The sequence below is a fragment of the Scomber japonicus genome, chromosome 10, assembly GCF_027409825.1.
Source record: "Scomber japonicus isolate fScoJap1 chromosome 10, fScoJap1.pri, whole genome shotgun sequence".
Classification (NCBI taxonomy): Eukaryota; Metazoa; Chordata; class Actinopteri; order Scombriformes; family Scombridae; genus Scomber; species Scomber japonicus.
In genome coordinates this window covers 11,890,257-11,909,571 of record NC_070587.1, presented here as the reverse complement: position 1 = coordinate 11,909,571, position 19,315 = coordinate 11,890,257, and the positions used below count along the sequence as shown (strand labels likewise).

At 40.7% G+C, this 19,315-nt stretch overlaps 2 protein-coding genes across 2 annotated transcripts in view; one reads left to right on the top strand and one right to left on the bottom strand.

Moving 5' to 3' along the window:
• LOC128366018 (protein FAM8A1-like) overlaps positions 1-19,315 on the top strand; it is a 305,711-nt gene that overhangs the window by 154,851 nt on the left and 131,545 nt on the right. The window lies entirely within an intron of this gene.
• Positions 1-19,315, bottom strand: part of LOC128366319 (G patch domain-containing protein 8) — a 51,955-nt gene that overhangs the window by 27,397 nt on the left and 5,243 nt on the right. The window contains exons 2-3 of the mRNA XM_053327000.1: positions 13,858-13,924; positions 4,888-5,058 (exon numbers count right to left, since the gene is read on the bottom strand). Of these exons, the coding sequence (XP_053182975.1) occupies positions 4,888-5,058; positions 13,858-13,924 (238 nt within the window). The remainder of the gene's footprint in view (positions 1-4,887; positions 5,059-13,857; positions 13,925-19,315) is intronic.

Here is a 19,315-nt window from a genome sequence, read left to right as displayed (position 1 = left end):
CCTCCTGTCCTCCTTCTGCGCTGACACCAAGAACAAAGTTCCTTTGAAGTGTTAATGAGAGTTTGAAGAATGACTCACCAGTGATGATTAAGCACTAATATACATACAGGAGCCAAAATTTAGACATGTCCGAGGGACCTATCACAATGACTAATTAGTTATGATAAAGTAGAGCAAAATCCTAATCTACTCATACCCCAGCACTCCACGGGGAAGCTAGCTAAACAACAAACAGAGAACTCTTAACGAACACAAAAGGGTTTGTTGTGGAGGAAGAAAGGGGCTGTGTGTTGAGACGGCTGTTCTTTAACCACTCACAGGCTGCCTGTGTTTCCTTAATGCTGCAACGCCTTATCAAAGGAAAGACACAAGAAGTTACCCCTGACAAATCCCAGTTGTAAAATCCTTTGTACTCTACTCATCTGAGCTAAATCAAAGACCAGCTTGCTGTTGTGCATGCTGGCGTGGCATCCTCTCTATACGATGGAATGGACAGGAGCAAAAGATGCTGCTCAGCATGTCTAAAAGACTTGATTGTTAAACTCGCCCACTCCTGGCTGAAGGACTATGTTTCACCAAATGCAAGAGGTTACTTTTGAACTATTTGACCACAAGCACAGCCTGTTTATCATGCTGACAGGCACATAGATTGGGGCTGTATCTACACTAATATGGATAAATCTGAAAACACCTCCTTTTTAAATTTTCACCTTCCATACCCTCTTAGCCAGCATTTTCCAACAGTGAAAACTTTACACATGTAGATATATCAACATTAGTTTTGACAAGGCCTTGGAGATAAATGATGTCCCTCCTACAGTGACACATATTAAGCCTGCAGCTCAGAGAGAATGATGTGTATTCAAAATCCATTGCTGATTCAATGTTTTGATCAAGGACACTTATGAAATGTGGAGGATTGAATGTAGATATTCTTGTTGCGACTGACTGCTGCTCATGGTTTGTTTGTTTGAGTGCTCTAGCCTCATGGCAGCACTACTAGTTAGCAGTAAAACTTTATAAAGGATTGTGAGTAGATTCCAAGGAATTGGCAGGGAACAAATCAGTAATGACCTGATAATTGATGAATTGTTAATCAGTTGTTCCTGAATAACTCTGAATTGAAGACGCATTAGATAATGATGAAATATACTATAGATATCTGTGAATCGACATACAGCATTGAGTCCTTCCTGATTAATTCTGAACCAGATGCTGACTAGCACACAACGACTCATCAATAACTGCTGTAATTAATTAAACATCAGTTACTCTTTTTGCACACCTGCAAGTAAAATGATCCATCATACTGAGTAGTTACTTGATCCCTCATTACTTCATGATTATCTTACTATTACCTTCCCATTTTGTGACCCCCCCCCCTCAAATAAAGTAAAGCATCCTATTGAGTTACACTGGGAAACTCACAATTGTTCCTTATTTTAAAAAAAAAAATCAGACACAGCAGGATTCTCAAAAATCCTCTAATAATCATATTAAGACCACACATACATTAATATTCACATCCATTTTATTCTGTACCACTGTTGATGCAGATGCCTTGAAAATAAATGAATAAACAGAGTAGGTGCCAGTCTAATTAAGCTTAAAGATTTGACTATGGTGCTGAGTGGAAACACAAAGTGCCTTCACAAAGTGTATTGAGTATTTACGTACTTACAAAGCATTTTGAATGTCTAGCAAAATAATCAATTGTTCAAATATAAATTGGGATTTGGTATAGTTATTAAATAAAAAGGCAAAAGTACTGATGATTTTTACATTATAATTAACCTTCACCAATCCAATAACATTTTTTTCATGGTTATCATGTGTATCGATGGGCACAACTGTACAGTCCGACCACATTAAGAGAGAGATATGCAGAGAAAAGTCAGATACATTTGCAAAGACTTCAGAATGTTTGGCTAATCATTGAATAAGCAATATCTGCATCACAATATACCAGCGTAATGGTATAATTATTAGTAATATTACTATTACTGTAGTGTATGTTATTTTTTGAGAATCCTGATGTCTCCACTGTGTTATTGAGGAACTAAGTGTGAATTTTCCCATAAATCTTCAAAAGTTACTTCTTAGTTTTATAGGATGATGCTTCACTTAACTTGAGTGTACACAGAAAGATAAAAAGAGTAACAAGCAATTAGTCACAAATGCATTGTTGCCTTTTCGTGTCACTCAGTGGCTGAGTTAATCAAGAGCGACTCATGAAGAAAGTGTGTTGATTCATTATTATTCATCATCTAAACATTCTTTAATACTGTACTTCTCAGTCTGTTCTATAGAAGCTGATCATTATCTACTACATACTCTTCATGTCACAGTTGTCTAGGACTACTTATTAACAGGTCATTGCTGATTAATTCGCCACCTATTTCACCTTTCTAGCAACTCACAATTTTGTGTACCAGATATTTCTGTTATATTATTGTTCATTGTGACACTTCAACTATTCGGAATCATAGGCCATTTTCAAGAAAGACATTTTGATATGACAGAGCAGGAAAAGCACAGGCATAAATAATAAAATTAATGATGGCTGAATTGCATTTTGCTGCTTCGGTTTCATTGTGCATGCTGTCTCACTGTCACACTGTCATGGCTTACTGGGACGCTAATGGACCAGAGACATCATTAATGTTATTAGTGCCACCTGTGCTTGTCCTACTACTGTATGACAAGTCAAAATGTGCTGTGAGAAAGGTCTGTTGGGATGGTGGACTAAAGCAGCTTTATATCATATAGCTCTCTTTATATCATGGATATAAAATAACATTCTTGAACATTCTTATAATATTTTGCAAGCACTAAACAATCATACAAGAAAGACGTTTTAAAAAATAAGGCCATGACCTGTAACTGGGGCTGGTTATCTGTGTAATACAACAAAACAGCACTTTTTAGATATCGTGTAGTTTTGGAGAATATGAACAATTTTTATCAAACAAAAAATATGCAACGCTAATATAGTGAATAAACTTTGCAGAAGCTCTCTGACATAAAACAAAATCAGATCAGATCAAATATTAGAGGAAGATCTGAGTATGTTATGAAAAATGTTGACACATGACATCTTTTGATACTCGATGCAGGGGCACATTTCAATCTGTATTAAAAAATGTGATACTTAATGAAAGCTTGAGAATAATTCAAAACAAGCGGTACAAGGTGGTAGATCAAACAAATGTCAAATGACTTCAAGTTAATTTTTATAGTGTGCTAAAATGAACAGAAATTAATGGCTGCCTGAAAACTGGAAAATGCATCCATCAGTGTAAAATGCTTATTACGCTCATTATAGTCAGTATACTTTAAGTGCATCCAAACAAGATCTTTTCTGTGATGACTAAACTAGGTGCAGGGCAATAAAAATTAATGGGATTTCTGACAGATTATTCAAATTATCAAATTTAAAAGGGGAGCTCTAATTTGTAGACACTGAGATGTATGCAAACTGTACAGTACAGTAATTATCTCATTTGCTGGGAGCCTTTTAGCCCATCTGGAAATAAATTGTGTGTGTATGTGTGTCTACAAGAATATTTGAGAGTGTGTGCAAAAGTTTGCAAGTGTATTTATGAATGCGACTCTTTGCAGTTTCTCTGCCAGTCTGACTTCGTCAGCTCAGCACTGTTCGCTGGGTTCCATCACATAGTGAGCACGGGCCGAACATGACAGACTGGTAATGAGTGGTATGAATGCTTGCGCTCACACACACACACACACACACCAGCTGCTCCTTTCCTCCTTTCTCATCAAACTTGTCATCAGCTCCGCCAGTTTGTCTCGTCTCACATTAAGAGCTCATGAATAATGTGTGATTACCAGAGACCCTCCGAGCAGCTCCTGAATCTACACACACACACACACACACACACACACACACACACACACACACTAATAAACATAGTCCAAAATATCATGTACATATTTACATGTAGTGCCATTTATTTTTCCTCTCTCTCCCTGTCTCTCTGCCTTGTCCCCCACCTCACACACTCTTTATTTGTCTCTGCAAGTGCATACAGAAAAACACACAGCCAGCAAGCGCACACAGACTGAGACACAGCAACTAAATGCCAGTTTGGTGGCTCAAAGGAACCACAGGCACCAGGGAAAGGTCAGGGAGTTACCCTACTGGGCTGGCCAGGACACACACACACATACAAGCACACACACTCAAACAGACGCACACACACACACACACACACACACACACACACACACACACACACACACACACACACACACACACACACAAACCAATACACACCTAACAAATACTCCCCAGGTAATTATTGTTATTTTCAGCTGGGCAACTCGTCTCCTCCTGAAAGAACTTTTGATTTGTTTAATTCCCATAGCTGTGAGAGAGAGATAGAGGCATGGAAAGACAATAGTTCCACAGTTGGATAACCAATTTCTCCTCTGTTTAAAATATTCACATCTACTGTCCTCCACCATAAAGGAATCTTACTTTTGCAGCTCACAAAAAAAGGAAAGATCATTCCTTGTCAAAATGTCCACCTCTGTCATTCAGCTTCTCAGTAAATGACAGTGCCAATGGCTGTTGTTTTCTTATCTATCCTTCACACACTGTTTACAGACTTTATTGTCTTCCTATGCTTCTGAGGTACTTGATGATAACGCCAGTTTTCTAACTGCAACCATCATAATAGCCTCAAGAAAAGTGAACAAAATGACCTCTGTGTAGGCTAAAAGATATCCTTAAGCTCCAAGATTTGTTTTGCTGTTCTTCCAAGAGTAGCAAAACGAGACCACACACACACACACACACACACACACACACACACACACACACACACACGGGGAATCTGTCAAGACATCTGCATGTTTTCCTACCGGTGAATCACTGGTTGCGGTTGGACACAGCGGTCCTCTGAAGACCCCCTTGACGCGCCGAAAGTGTCCATTACTCAGGTGTGTGGAGCTGATAACAAGGTAGTAACACGCGCTGCACGCCATCCCGGTGGCTTCGCGGGGTTTCGGGCCCATGCGACGGGTGCTAGGGCGCTACAAGTCGGATACCCAGCACTGGTGTTGCGCAGGTGAGAGCGCAGCCCGCGGCCGGTGCGACTGGGGAAGTCTCACTCCTGTCCTCTGTTGGGAAGTCTGTGCCTGAATATGAGAAAGGGAGACATGATGAGAATGGCTTTGTGGGATAACATGCCATGCGCGTGCGATGTGTGTGTGTGTGTGTGTGTGCGTGAGAGAGAGAGAGAGAGAGAGAGAGAGAGAGAGAGAGAGAGAGAGAGAGAGAGAACAACAAACAGTGAAAAACGACTAAAAAGTGACAGACTGAGAAAAAATAAGAGACAGGGATGTTATACGGACCGAGCTGTGCCGCTGGAGTCTGCGCTTAGCATGCTGTCGTCGGTCGGGCTTAAATAAATGAATGAGCGCCTTTGGGGTGCCAGAGGAAGAGAGGAATCCATCCAGTCTCTGTTTCACACACACACACACACACACACACTCACACACACACTCTCTCTCTCTCTCTCTCTCTCTCTCTCTCTGTGTCTCTCTCAGTCCACTGGTCCAGCCTGTAAAGTGTATGTGTAGCCTCAGCCAGCAGCAGCAGCAGCACCCAGATTGGGGTTCCCACTCTCGCAGGTGCGCCTTCGCTTCACGCACATTGAAGAAACAAAATTGGGAGGGGGAAAAAAATCGACCCTCTTTTTCCCCTCTGGTCTTTATTGATTGACACCAGACTTAAAATCACCCGTCTCTTGAATGAAATTCTTCCTGGTTGCGAGGTGGGAGAGACGTAAATCCATCCAGAGCAGTTATTATCGGGCTCCAGCGCAGGCAGACTGAAGTGGCTTAGATTCCTTCTCAAGGAATACACACACACACACACACACACACACACACACACACACACACACACACACACACACACACACACACACACACACACACTCTCTCTCTCTCTTTTTCTCCTCCTCACCATCTCTCTCTGTGTGTGTCTTTCTCTCTCTTCTTGGGGGCTGCATCGGACCGGATTTCTCTGTGCCGTACCTTATAATATGCAGCCCGTGTCCGTGCTTGGGTCTGGGATAGGGGGATCACTTCTGCCCACGCTGCGCTTGAGTAACTCCGAATTGAAGTGCCCCTCATACACACACACACATACACACACACACACACACACACACACACACACACAGGGGCGTCCATCTCTCCAATTTCTTTCTTTTCAGTTTCAGTTTTCTTCTCTTTTTTGTTGTTGATGCCAGCCTACCAGAGGCAAGAGGGATTAATTAAATTTTTGAGGTGTGTGCCATTGTGTATGTTTTAAAGATAACTGCAGATGAGCCACCACCGACAGCATGTTTGTGTCAATCTCTCTCTCCCTCTCATGTCCTCTGGTCAATCTCATCCCTCTCTTCACCTCTCTCTCTCTCTCTCTTTTCCTTTTGAGAGCATCAAAGTAAAAGCGTCATGCTTTTACAAGGTCTTGGTATAGTCAGGGGAAAGGAAACCTCATTCATGTGCAACCTCGGGGCAGATGATTTGATTACAGATAAAAGGGTCTTTCTCCGTCTCGGCCTGTCAAACTGCACCGGGCGCCGTCAAAGAGCAGCTCGGAACCAGCTGCAGCTGAGCCTCGGTCTGTCTCAGGGGCGTATGGCGCAGTTCACTAACGCGGTGCTGAAACTATTAAACCGAGAGCACCCACAGCACTGCAAGGCGCGTCATGCATATTCAGCCTGGGATTAGGATGCCTTTTGTGCTCAACGTCAACACTGAATGCTGCAGACAGCTCTGGGTTTTAGAGGTAAACACTGGAAGGACACAGAGGGACAAGTCACAGCATGGGAAGAGAGTCCACTTTGCTCTCTGGTCCCTTTTACTTGATATACGCTTCCACAAGAGGTTGGCATTACTTTTGTTATCAAGTCCATGCTTTATTCCAGTGTAGTATGCTTGTCACTTCTGGTGTAGATGAATTATGTCTCAACAAAAATCCCTGACTGATAGGCTACATACTCCCGGCAACAGTTTTCAGATTTAGGGCAGCTATCAATTCTGCTTGAGAGTCTTTAAATATCTGCCTCCAGTGACTAAATCAAAATAACAACATCTTTTATTCAACAAACACCCAAAGGACACTTTCAAAAAAACATTTTTTTTTGATTTTCTATTACTGTTTCTGGGCAATTGAACTTCCAAACACTTCTAATACAAACATGGCTGTTCCTTATACTTTTGTACTTTTGCAAAAATATTATTCCCAGTAACCCTCCTACTCTTAGTCAAACTGTTGCCCCTGTGCATCCCACTCATTCTTCACAGCTTCTTACTACACTTTACCAAGTTTCTGTCCAGTCCTTTAGGTCAGGTTCTGGCCACTTCTGAGCCCTCCAAAGCCACAGGTCTTTGTAGCTGCCTGCTTCACTACATGAACTGGCCTCAGGGTGATGTTATTCAAAGCAACGTTGCATTTTGCTTTTGATCTGCTATGACTGAGAGAGCGTGTGATGGTGCTGTTTTCATCTGTGCGCTTTCCTACATCAGGGGTTTGTTCTTCAGGGACTGTGCCGCTTACAGCCACAGAGAGAAGTATGGATCTGCCTGTCTATACTCCATGTATACAGTCCCTTTAATGGAGCTAATCCCTGTTCTTCTACACAAAGCACACAAACACACATAAGGTGTCTTTGTGAACAGACACACGTGGTTGTATTTAGATCTTTGTTTAAACTAGCATAGTGACCCTCTTTGGTTTCTCAGTAGACCGTGGACAGCAGTGATGGATTTCCCCTCAGCTGTAATGGTTGAGGGAGTTTACTGTGTACTGCATGGCTGTGTGATGTTGTGTAAAACATATATAGAAAAATCCTATACAGTGTGTCAGTGAGTGTCAAGAGATTGTTTGTTTAGTGTAAAGCATGCAAAGATTTGCCTCTGTGTGTGTCTGTGTCTGTTTTTACATCACCTCTTTCTGTTCTTCTACAATAATCGCAACAGCCCAGCCCAGTTTCTAGTGTGCTGGATTCAAGTGATCTAGCTTTTGATTTCTTCATAGGACAACTTTTAATCAAAAATCTCTACATAGCAAAGCATAAAATTAAGTATCCACGTTTGTCTTAGAGGCAGATGTTGATCTAAAACTCTCATTTATGAGTGTGCCAAAAATTCAGGGACATTTTTCAGACATGATGTTACTGCTTCGTTTGCACAATTCACTTTTTAATCTTTTCAAAGGCTAACCTTGTTTCATGAAACTAGTCTTCATCTTTGTGATTGGTATGGATTTAGAATATGGATGCTATTTGTCTATAAAAAATAACAGCTTCTATCTGGATAATGTGTCCGTGGCTATCCTTGAGGATGCTGAGGTCATGCCCTTGATATTTTTTTCTGTTTGAGAAAGGGTTTTTGTAATGTGGGGTTGACTCATTCAATTCCATTTTGACCGTAAAGATCCAAAAGGGTGAAAGGTCAAATCTCCCAATAAGGATGAATGTGTAGAACTGATGTCCAGTGAAAACCATATATCTTGAAAAGTTGATGATTTTGAATTTTTTCCGATAAACTTGTTTCCCTTCAAGCAGATCCGCCTAGCCTACTTCTTAGACTGAATCAAGTGAAAAGTTTTTGGGGCATGGCTTTTACAGAACAAAGACCTTCAAATGTATAGATGATATAACTGAACAAGTTTATTGAAAAATATTAGAAATAAAAGTAGTTAAAAAAGGTGTTGTGTCTGGTGAAGCTTTCTGAGGGAGATCAGACTTGGACTCATGATTTAAATATTTCTAAAATCCTGACTACAGCAATGTTATGCTCATCGTGTATTTTTGCATGAGCGTGCAGGTGTACATGCTGTGCACATTTGGATTCCACACTCTCCAGTGATTTGCTTTCTGCTAGGCTGTCCAGGATCTTTTACCATTTTATTGTAACCCTGAGGGTCAACAGTATGTCTTGGTATGTGTATGTACATGTAAGTGTGTGTCTGTTTGCACTGTACTGATGCTGATCTGCCCCACTGGCTGGTGTAACCAGAGTGTTGGTTCCCCGCTGCTCTGCAGTCTAAACTCTAACACCACCCCATTGCTCCAATTTCCTCCTGCAACCACCGGTCCAAACCTCAGCAGATCATATCAGCACAACTCCTTGAAGACAATAAAGCTGCCTGGGCAAAGAAAACATCAGTGTGCTCATGTCTACACCAGGGCACCTACGCATACATATACCAATATACACCTACACAATCTCATGTGTCTTGTGTCAGTGAAGGAAACACTGTCTTTATCCTTCTTCTCGGCTACACTTTCTGCATGAGAATTTTTTCACACACGAAAAAGGAAACCAATTTCATGCAGGAAATTTGCTCCATACTATCTTCTGGCAAAAGCTTTAGTTAATGTCTTATACACTTAAGCACTACTAGGTAATGTAATTTCTATGTCCTGGAGTGCCACTGAGAGAGAAGCAGTAGCAGTAATGAGTGTATTCTGAACAATCAGGTAATGCAAAAGACAATGGCATGAACACTTAAGGCTCCTGGATGGTGATTGAAAAAAGGAAGTCATTTGTATTTACTAATAATGTTCTAATAATGTCAGGGACCACAAAGTATGTAGGTGTGGGATTCAGTGTGATTCGGTACCTTCAGGTTATAGTGGGACTATTTGCACTGATCATCCACAAGAGGAAAACTGTTGTGTGTATTTTAAACACTCTAATTCCCTGAAGTACCTCCCCTCTCTCTTGCTCCCTCCCTGCTCCTGGTGCACTCATTACTGTTGGAAATGATGCAGTATTAAAAGAGGGGGGGCTTGGTGGGTGGGAGAGATAGACAGAGAGACAGACAGAAAGAAAGTGAGAGAGGGGTGAGGAGGGAGGGAAAGGGACAGAGAGAGAGAAAGAGAGAGAGAGAGAGAGAGAGAGAGAGAGAGAGAGAGAGAGAGAAGGCAGAATCATGGTGGTATCTGTTTTCCCCAGTTGCTGCCTCTGGCTCTTTTTCCCTCTTCTCCCTCCTTTTAAAGCTCTGAAATATTACTGTTAGGTTTTGGGCGCACATTGCTGTCTTTTATGCACAGCAGATGAGATTGCCTCTGAATGTATTATGATCCAGAAGTGAGTAAGTTTGTGTGTGTGGAAATAAATGCCAGTGGTGTGTCTGTGTGTGGGACAAAAGTATGTTTTCTCCACAGACTCACCATGGCATCACTGTGAAAATACTGTGAAAAAAAATTATATGAGTATGGAGGCAGATACATTTACTTACAAAAAACGATTTCTTTACTGCTCATAGAAATGAACCCAGAAGGCTACAAAGAAGGCGATTTCTTTTATCAGATAAATATTGCACAGTTCAAGGTAAATTGTGGCCCTTTTTCAAAACCAGATTCAATGTATGAACACAACATATCTAAGATATAATTTCACTGTAAGATAGGATCAGCGATCAGTGGCTCTGAATGTGTGTACACATACAGTATGTTTGCACCTATAAAAATGTGGGCCATGAAATAGGGATTTATCACTCTAACATTTGTCCATATGTGCTGGTGAATATTGAGATTTATTGCTCAGTGTGTTTGTGTGTATGTGTCTGTGTTAGCATGAGTGGCCCCGTATGCATATGTGTGCCCTCCCTATGCCTGTTTTGTGTGTGTGTGTGTGTGTGTGTGTGTGTGTGTGTGTGTTTGTGTGTGTGTGCATACACCAGTGAAAATATAAGAATGCCATGAACAGTTGTGTCTGCATATGGGCAAAGCCATGCACACATTGGTCTTGCACTGCAGATTGATAGGAATGAAATATTCTGTAATCTAAATGTAAATGGAAGTGAAATTTACCGGTGGGTTCTATGTAATTACCAGTGCCACAATTTATTAGAGCTGTGTTTGTGTAAGATGGAGAGCATGAACGAGAGAATACGAGAGAGAAAGAGAGAGAGAGAGAGAGAGAGAGAGAGAGAGAAAGAGAGAGAGAGAAAGATGGAGAGAGTAAAATAAAGGGAACAAATGAGAGAGTGTGGAGAGGCTATCAGAATGACAGAGTAAGAGAAAGGATGATTTATATTTAGTTATGGTTTCATGGTTGAGCAGTGTAGGTGCAGGCTCACAGTGAAAGAAGAGGGAATACGAAATAAGAAGCCGGTCATATCTGGTCAGGAAGGTCCAGTGAGATAGAACTTCAGAGAATAAAAGTTAAATAAATTCATCCTACAATATGACGACGCTGTTCAGCACAAAACAGAGATGACCAGAGGGTGAACTTTTTGGACAAAGACCAGAGTTGGGCCTGTTTGAGCTGACAACCTGGCTTTTGCAGTCTTGATCTCAAGGGCGGTGGTCAATTAGTCACTCTCTAGTAAAGTGTTCTGTTATGCCTTTGATGTCTGGACACTGTATGAGTTGTGCTCTGTCCTATCATGAACCCTACAGGCCCATGTGGTTAAAGTGAAATGGTGTCAAAGGCAGATGTGAGGAGAAAGATAAGGATCATTAAGGTGTGCTGCTGTGCTAACACTATTAATGAGATTGAAAGTCTTGCTCATACATATGCAGAGAACAAGCTGTGTCTCCTTTAGTTTCTCTCTCTGTGTGTGTGTATCTGTATTTGTATGTTTATTGGAGGTTCACAGTTTGTAACATTGGGTCTTTGTTGCAGCTAGTTTGATTTTGTATACTACACAGTATTAAAGATACATTTATATTACTGTTTGTAAACCTAGTAACTGAAGAAAAGCCCATTTGAATTCAATTTTAACTTCACTTTTTCGACATTGATCATTTCCTTTTCTTTTTTGCTGCTCAAAGGCACTATATTAATCTTCTGAAGTACTAGGAATCAGCCACTACAAGAGGGGACAAAAGGTTGCTCCAGTATCAGTTAAAAGCTGCCATTTTTGGAGTACAAGACTTCATGTATTCATGGATCGGTAGCAAAGAAGAACAAAGGACTCAGGAAGACCATTTTGAAAAAAGAACAAATGAGAGTGGTATGTAGAAAAAATCTTGCAATCTCTACTCAACAATGGACCGTACTGCCTATATAATGTAGATATGGACACTTTAAAATGAAATGAATACTGCAGATTTTTTGGAAAATGGTCAAAGAAATGGCTACTAAAATGCCTACTGAGTCATTGTCATTGGTGCAGAAGAGGATGCAATGAACAAATGCAATATGATGAAGGAAATAGCTGAAATCAAAAATCAGAAAGCCTTAATTGTCATTGCATAAGAATACCAAGAAATTAGTTGTGGCACTCAAGTGATGCATTTCAACATAAAAACATAAACATAAAAATCCAGGACACAAAACATTTAGTGAGGTAAAAAATGCAATAAGTTAATAAATATATAAGTTTTCAAAGTGCAGCAAAGTGCTCAGTGCATGGCTGTATGGCAGTAGTAAAGATTATTTGATTTTTTGTTAAATTAGTGTGCTGATGTGTGTGCTCAATTCACTCAGTGAATGACTGATGAAAGCTGTCACTAATGTTTATGAAGTTAAAGCAAATGCTGCCATTTATTATGAAACGTTGGCACAGTTTAAGGTGCTTACAGACAATAGCTACAGATGCTGAATGAAGATGAATGTGTGAATAATGCCAAATCATGGTTTCAACCCAAATGGGAAATGATTTCTACATTCCTTGCACCTCTTTCTAATTGGATAACCAGCAAACAAACCACCAAACCGTGATCTTCTACCTTCTGTTGATGTAAATAATGACATTAGTCTCAAGTCTGCAGTCTCAAGTCATAGGTCAATGAGGAGTGACCACTCTACAAGTACATGAATCCAGGCTGTGGCTGAGAGGGCAGCTCTCATGGCAAATGCGGAAGTGCTTATGGAAAAACATGATCTGAAGTTAAAAAAAGAGCAGTTGAATTGTCAAAGGGAGAATAAAGAAGATACTGGATATTCATGCAGCAGCATCAGCCAAGAATTCAGTCTGGGAAACAGCTCAAGAAAATTCTGATACATCCATGGACGGTATGAATTAATATTTAAATGGAATGATGGAGAAAAATGGAACAGTATTGGACTTCAAAGAGATTGTTTTACTAACCACAGCACAGGCCACAAGTGTGAAACCAAAGACTGAAACTCACCGACACAACCAGCTGAAAGTACATCTTAAATACAGAATGCCAGGAGTAGACATCTGAATCTGAAAAGCCAAGTCAAGAAAATTCCTTGAAAAATGCACAATAAGCTCAGCTCAAGTCTTAGTTAAAAGTTATCAATACATGGATACTAATAGGGATTTCCAAAAGGCCTGTTAAGAAGCAATTATGGCAATGAATACAGAGTTGCAAATGCATACATAGAACAAGCTCCTACCTGGCCATCAGTGTGATGAGAAATATCTAAAATGACATAAATCATCTTTGTGAAAAAAATATTTGACTTTGACTTTGAATTTTTAGTTTGGCCCATGCCTCATGGACTGGACTTATGTCTTATATGACTTGTGACATATGCAGCAGTCAACTACCAGGTCAATGGTAATGACCTGTCAGCTCAATCAACTCACTGCACATTCTGCAATGGATTAGCACTTCTGTGCTGACTTTAAGAAAAAGTTCAGAAAGGATAAGATAAGTTTTATGAAAGGAAGGACTGCAAAACGTGTCTGACACGTGGTATGTGTAACAAACCACACCCAGGAGTTCCACACATACAACACAAGGAGATGATGATGATAAAACCAGACAGAGCAATGTCCAGCAGATGGAGCCACACAAAGTCAAAATTCCATTCGTGTAGCAATTTTTGGGGCTAGCAAGAATGACAGCACTTTCCATCATTCCTGTCCAAATCAAATGCACATACCTTGTAACAGGTCTTAAGATCTTTGGATTTGAGCTCTGCTTTCGTTGCTTTACCTGAAATGGTGTTGCTGATTGGAAGTACAAAGATGTCTTCAAGACGCTTGTAAGAAAAAGAAAAGCTAGATGCTAGATACAACTCTGTGAAACTCGTATAAGTCTAAAACAAGACAAACTCAGAAGTGGTCTTTCAATTCTCCAGTAGCATCACAACTCGATGGACTGTAGTAGAGACTAATCAGAATGGTGAGAATAGAGAATGAGAACATGACCATCAAGCACAGATTTAGCTCACTTTTACTTCAAGAGTTTTTGCTAGCTACTTACCACATTATGTTTTGTCATACTAAGTGATTCATTAATCTGTTGCATGAAACTAGCCCCAGTTTGTCAGCTAGCTTCAGTGTAGAGGGTTAGTTTGTTTTAACACTTGCACAGAATGTGTTGGCGGTGGTTTGTTGGTTGCTCCTTGTTAACAGTATCAGCTGTCTCCGTTACTCATATGGGGATACAATGTTCAAGTGGAAACAAAACAAGCATTCCCAGGGGCTACAACAGAAAGTGCTGTACAAAGCCAGTCTGAGCTAACAGCTGTAAAGAGACAGAAAGACTGCAACAAGCTAAACATAAAATACGCTTTGACAAAAAGGCACTTTGTACATAAAGGGGCAAAGGGGTAGATGCTAAGGCATCCTCAACCCCCCCCCCCCCCCCCCCGCACAAGCCTGCTAATCAACATACATTGTGCTGCAAATGAAAGTAATGGAGCTTCAATTTAGCACCAATACATGAATACACAGCATCCTGTCCAGAAAGATGACATCACTCTCAAGTGTGTGTGTGTGTGTGCTTAGGTGTGTTTGTCACTTTGGTCTGTTTTGTTCGCTTGCCTCCTTTTGCGCATTTGTGTGTGTGTATGACTGCATTTGCAAAATGAACTTTTACTGCCTCCATTAGCCCCATACTTGTTCAGTATTGTGAAGTCTTATTCAAAATGCTGCTCACCAGATGAAAAGATACCACTGCGTCTGGGTGCCAGAAAGCATATCAATATTTTTCTCTTGTTTGTGACAGTAGAGAGTTGTTTGGAAAGCCAGTTAGCTTATTTATTGTAATATCAGTGGTTCTGTGTAAATAATAGATAAGGTCTGTTGATGGGGTCTCTGGTTCATCCCAGAGGACAATGAGAAACACACTGCTCAGCCAATTTTTGTCAAACAGGGAGTACACTCAAGAGTCCTCTCATCTACAGTTATTGTACTTCAAAGCAATGACAGTTAAGATTAAAAACTGTGCTAGAGAGAGCAGACGCTCCAACACCCTACCTCAATGATCATGGAGGAGAGGAGAGGAGAGGAGAGGAGTTAGAAGGGTAGAGAGCTATCATAGCAGTCCAAGCTCATTTGGAGAAGCCCTTATCTGGCCTGGCTCTGTGCCCTTCTGCTCTTGGCTGCCAGCCACCATGAGCAGCGCCTAGCAGGGTCAGAGGAAGTGAGGTCATGTGAATCATGGAAGCAGTTAAAGATCCACTTGGCAGCAAATGGCAAATTCACCACTGAAGGTCAGGCATACATCACCTAACAGAGAGCGATAGGCATGCTGCTGGGTCAGAAACAGATAGAGAGTGGGGGACATGGGGGAAAAAGGGGGCTGAGATAAACATCTTCCATCTTTTACTCTATTGTTCTTTTTAAACAGAGGGAGAAGTGTGAGAGACGGCGAGCGGATATAGGACTCGTCTTTGCTCGCAGTAACATATAGCCCAGGGTGCTTTATAGTGTTGTTCTTGTGCTTGAAAGCAGAGATATCATGCAGATAAACAGCAGCTGCTCTATTCATTCTGTCCTCTCTTCCATCCAGCTGCATGCACACAAACACCTTTTTAATCTCAACAAAAGAGCTGTATTTCCCAAGGAATTAGAATCAGTTGCTGGGCCCTGGTGTGTGTCACCTTGGTGGTGAGAGCTTCTGGAGCTACAGGACCAGTACAGTGACCCGTCTCAGCCTGGTTTAATCAAATCAGCCTCTTCAGCTTCCTAATAGGCTGCTTTCCCAACATACTACTCCACAGGGACTGTTGCTTTTATCTGTAGTGTGGCTGTTTACTGTTCAGGGGTCAGGAAACTGCCTCGCTTTCTGTACAAGAAACCAAAGCCACATCACAGCACATTATGTCCAGGCTCTCTGTGATTAATGTGCTGGGGTATCTACTTTTGTGTTTATTCCATGCACAAGTGTGTGTATGCTTGTGTGTGTGTTTTAATGTGCTTGGCTGGGTCTATCAGCTAGACTTTAATCTAATCTGGTAGCCAGGCCTGCCATGGTGGCCTGTAGTGATTTAGAGCTGACCTCAGCTCTCTAACTCAATACACTCTTTCCCACTCAGCTGCAGCTTGCATATGTGTGTGTATGTGTGTGTGTGTGTGTGTGTGTGTGTGTGTGTGTGTGTGTGTGTGTGTGTGTGTGTGTGTGTGTATAAATGTGTGTATAACAGCGAGCTTGCTTATATGTCAATAAAAGCCTATTAACATATAGACAGTGCGTATGGGCTTGTGTGTCATGATGCCACCTTGACTTTGCCCCACACTAACGCTCTGACCCCGCTCATCTGCGCGCACACACATCCCCCATGCATGTCTCTGTCTTTTTCTGTCTTGCTTTTTCTATTTGACCTTCAGTTTGAGTTTATGGGAGTAACCTCCAATCCTATAAACAGGCCACAGTCTAGCCCACACATACATGCATTCACCTACACACACACACACACACACACAATGGTTATTGGATTCATAACTGGGAGACTCCTATCCTACTGCTCTGCACTGTGCAAGATGAGAGGTGTTGAAATGAAATTCTCCCGCAGAAAAGCTCTGCTCTTACCTGGGATTTAGAAAAGCTCTAGTAGGGCTCTCTCTCTCTCTCCCTCTCTCTCACACACACAGACACACAGACACACACACACACACACACACACACACACACACACACACACACACACACACACACACACACACACACACACACACACACCCTAAGGCTAGAAGAGGCTGTACACTGACAGAGAGAGAAAGAGAGTGAAAAATAAGCAGTGAGCGAATGAGAGAGAGAGGGATTACAACAGGGTACGCTGGGAATGGTAGTGGCATGACAGGAAGGGGAAGAGGAGCTATGAAGGTACTCAGAAAGACATAGGGAGAGCTGAGTTTCAGACAAAATTGATCTATCCATCGCTGAGACTGAAGAGAGGTGACGAAGGGTGGTCAATGGGTTTAGAGGGAGGAAGAAAGAGAGAGAACAGAAAACAGCAATAGAGAACTCAATCTGTTCCCATGGTGATGTAGCTGAACTTTTCCCCCCTGCAACACATAAATTAATGAAATGTTTTACAGGATATTTTTTTCCTATAAATTACAAAAAATATAATAAATCTAAACAAGAAGACTAAATACACACTAACAGTAAAATAGGCAACTTGTTGGTGCCTTCTAAAATGACCTGATATGACAAACATGATTCAAACTGCTTGGTTAAATTAACAAAGCAATCTCAACTCACAACCCATTTAGTAGCTGTTCTGGAGTTGTCAATAATATCACATGATCTTCATCAGCAGATTGAGTGTTCCACCACTTCTTCCTTTGCTTTTCAGAATTTTCATTATTTGCATCATCAGGATGTAACTTGTCTGGGAAAATTAAACTGCTATAGACTACATGGTGGATGTAAGCTTATAAGTGCAGTTTAAGAAAGCCTCCATCTGAATGCACCTAAAGTTGAATGTAATGTTTAAACTTCTTGAGAAAGGTTGAGCTCCACTCAATTCTGAATTGATCAGTCCAAGGGAAATAACATAAATGTTTAAATGATGAGGGGCATTTTCAGTTATACAGTACGTTATAGCAACCTGTAATCGTTTTGTGCCATAAACATACTGGTATTGGTGTAAACATTATTTACAAAAATGTAGCTTATGATCAACTACATCCCAAAAGAGTCACACATAACAAGCAAACATGCCCAATATCTGTTCAAAAGTAATAGAAATCCAAATTGTAGTAACCATAATTACACCAGTGATAAATAACTCGAAAAAATTACTCCCCTGAGGAGTTTGCTTTAGTTATATTGACACCACAATAACACAGCGAACCTCTCTATTCTCAGCCAGAAGCAATTAAATGGCTCCCATGATTGCACCCATAAAATATCCTGTGTCTTTAAGAGGTCCTCTTTTCTGTGTTGTTAAGCACAGTCATTATGTCTGAAAATTATTTTTTTGTTGATGGAGCAAGTACAGCTGAAAAGAGCGAGAGAGAGAAAAAAAAACTGCAGTTGGATGAATATTGTGAATGAGGTCTCTATTTTAATTATGTCAGAGTGGGGAGAACAGAGATGAGGTCTCAGTGGCCCTCTTGCTCTCCCATGTTATCGGTCTATCTTTTAATTATCCACCACTCCTGTATGGAAAGCAGAGGTTTAGTATGGAAAGGCAGAGATAGCAGAAGCTTACATCCCCTCATCAGCTGCCTGCCAGTACTGTATGATGATTTGATGATTGAGTCTTTCTCTCTTTCTCATGCACACATACACACTCTCTGTCTTGTATCTACTGTAATATATCAATAGAGGATTTTTCTTGCTTTGTTGTCTTAAAAGAATCTCTTGCCTCTTCCATCTCCCCCTATACCTATCCAATCCCTCTACTGTATACTTACTGCAGGGCATTTAAATGAATTGAAGTAATGGCACATAACATGACTGCTTTGGACACAATTCTTTTCACATGTAGAATGTAAAAGTCAAGCATGAACATAAAGGACAATCCCAGCAAGCAGAAGAAGAGGAGAAAAAAACACATGAGGAATGCAGCTTCAATATACAATCTATAGACAACTGAATCTCTGCTGCAAGGATACATTGAAGGTAAGGATTATGAAATGTGTCACCATACCATGAATCACTCTCAATAGCTTTATATTTACCTTGACCCATGAGCCACTGCAGCTTATTCACTGTGCCCCTGTAAAAGAAGACTTGCCTTGGTGAGGTCTGTTGGAGCAAATCGGCTTAAAGGACCTCTGGTTTTACATGATACAGGCCATTTACTACAAATCATATTGACCTATACTTCATATCTCAGCTAACCATTTTGCAAACAATGCTGTTGTTTTTTTTGTTGTTTTTTTTTAGATTTGTTGATATATTTTCCCTACAATTTAATGAATTGTTTTACTTAAATTCATAAATGCTTTACATACTTTTTTCAAATTTCTTATTATTGTTGCATTTTCTTTACCTGGTATTGCAAATAAAAGTCAAAGCCTGCAGTACCATACAGTGATAACTTTGGGAATGAATAATGAAGACAGATGCTGTATAATTTGATGAACTGCAGGTTTGGACAATTTACCATTAATGGTGCTGAAAAGGTTGATGCATATTTATTAGTGAATCTTGAGGCT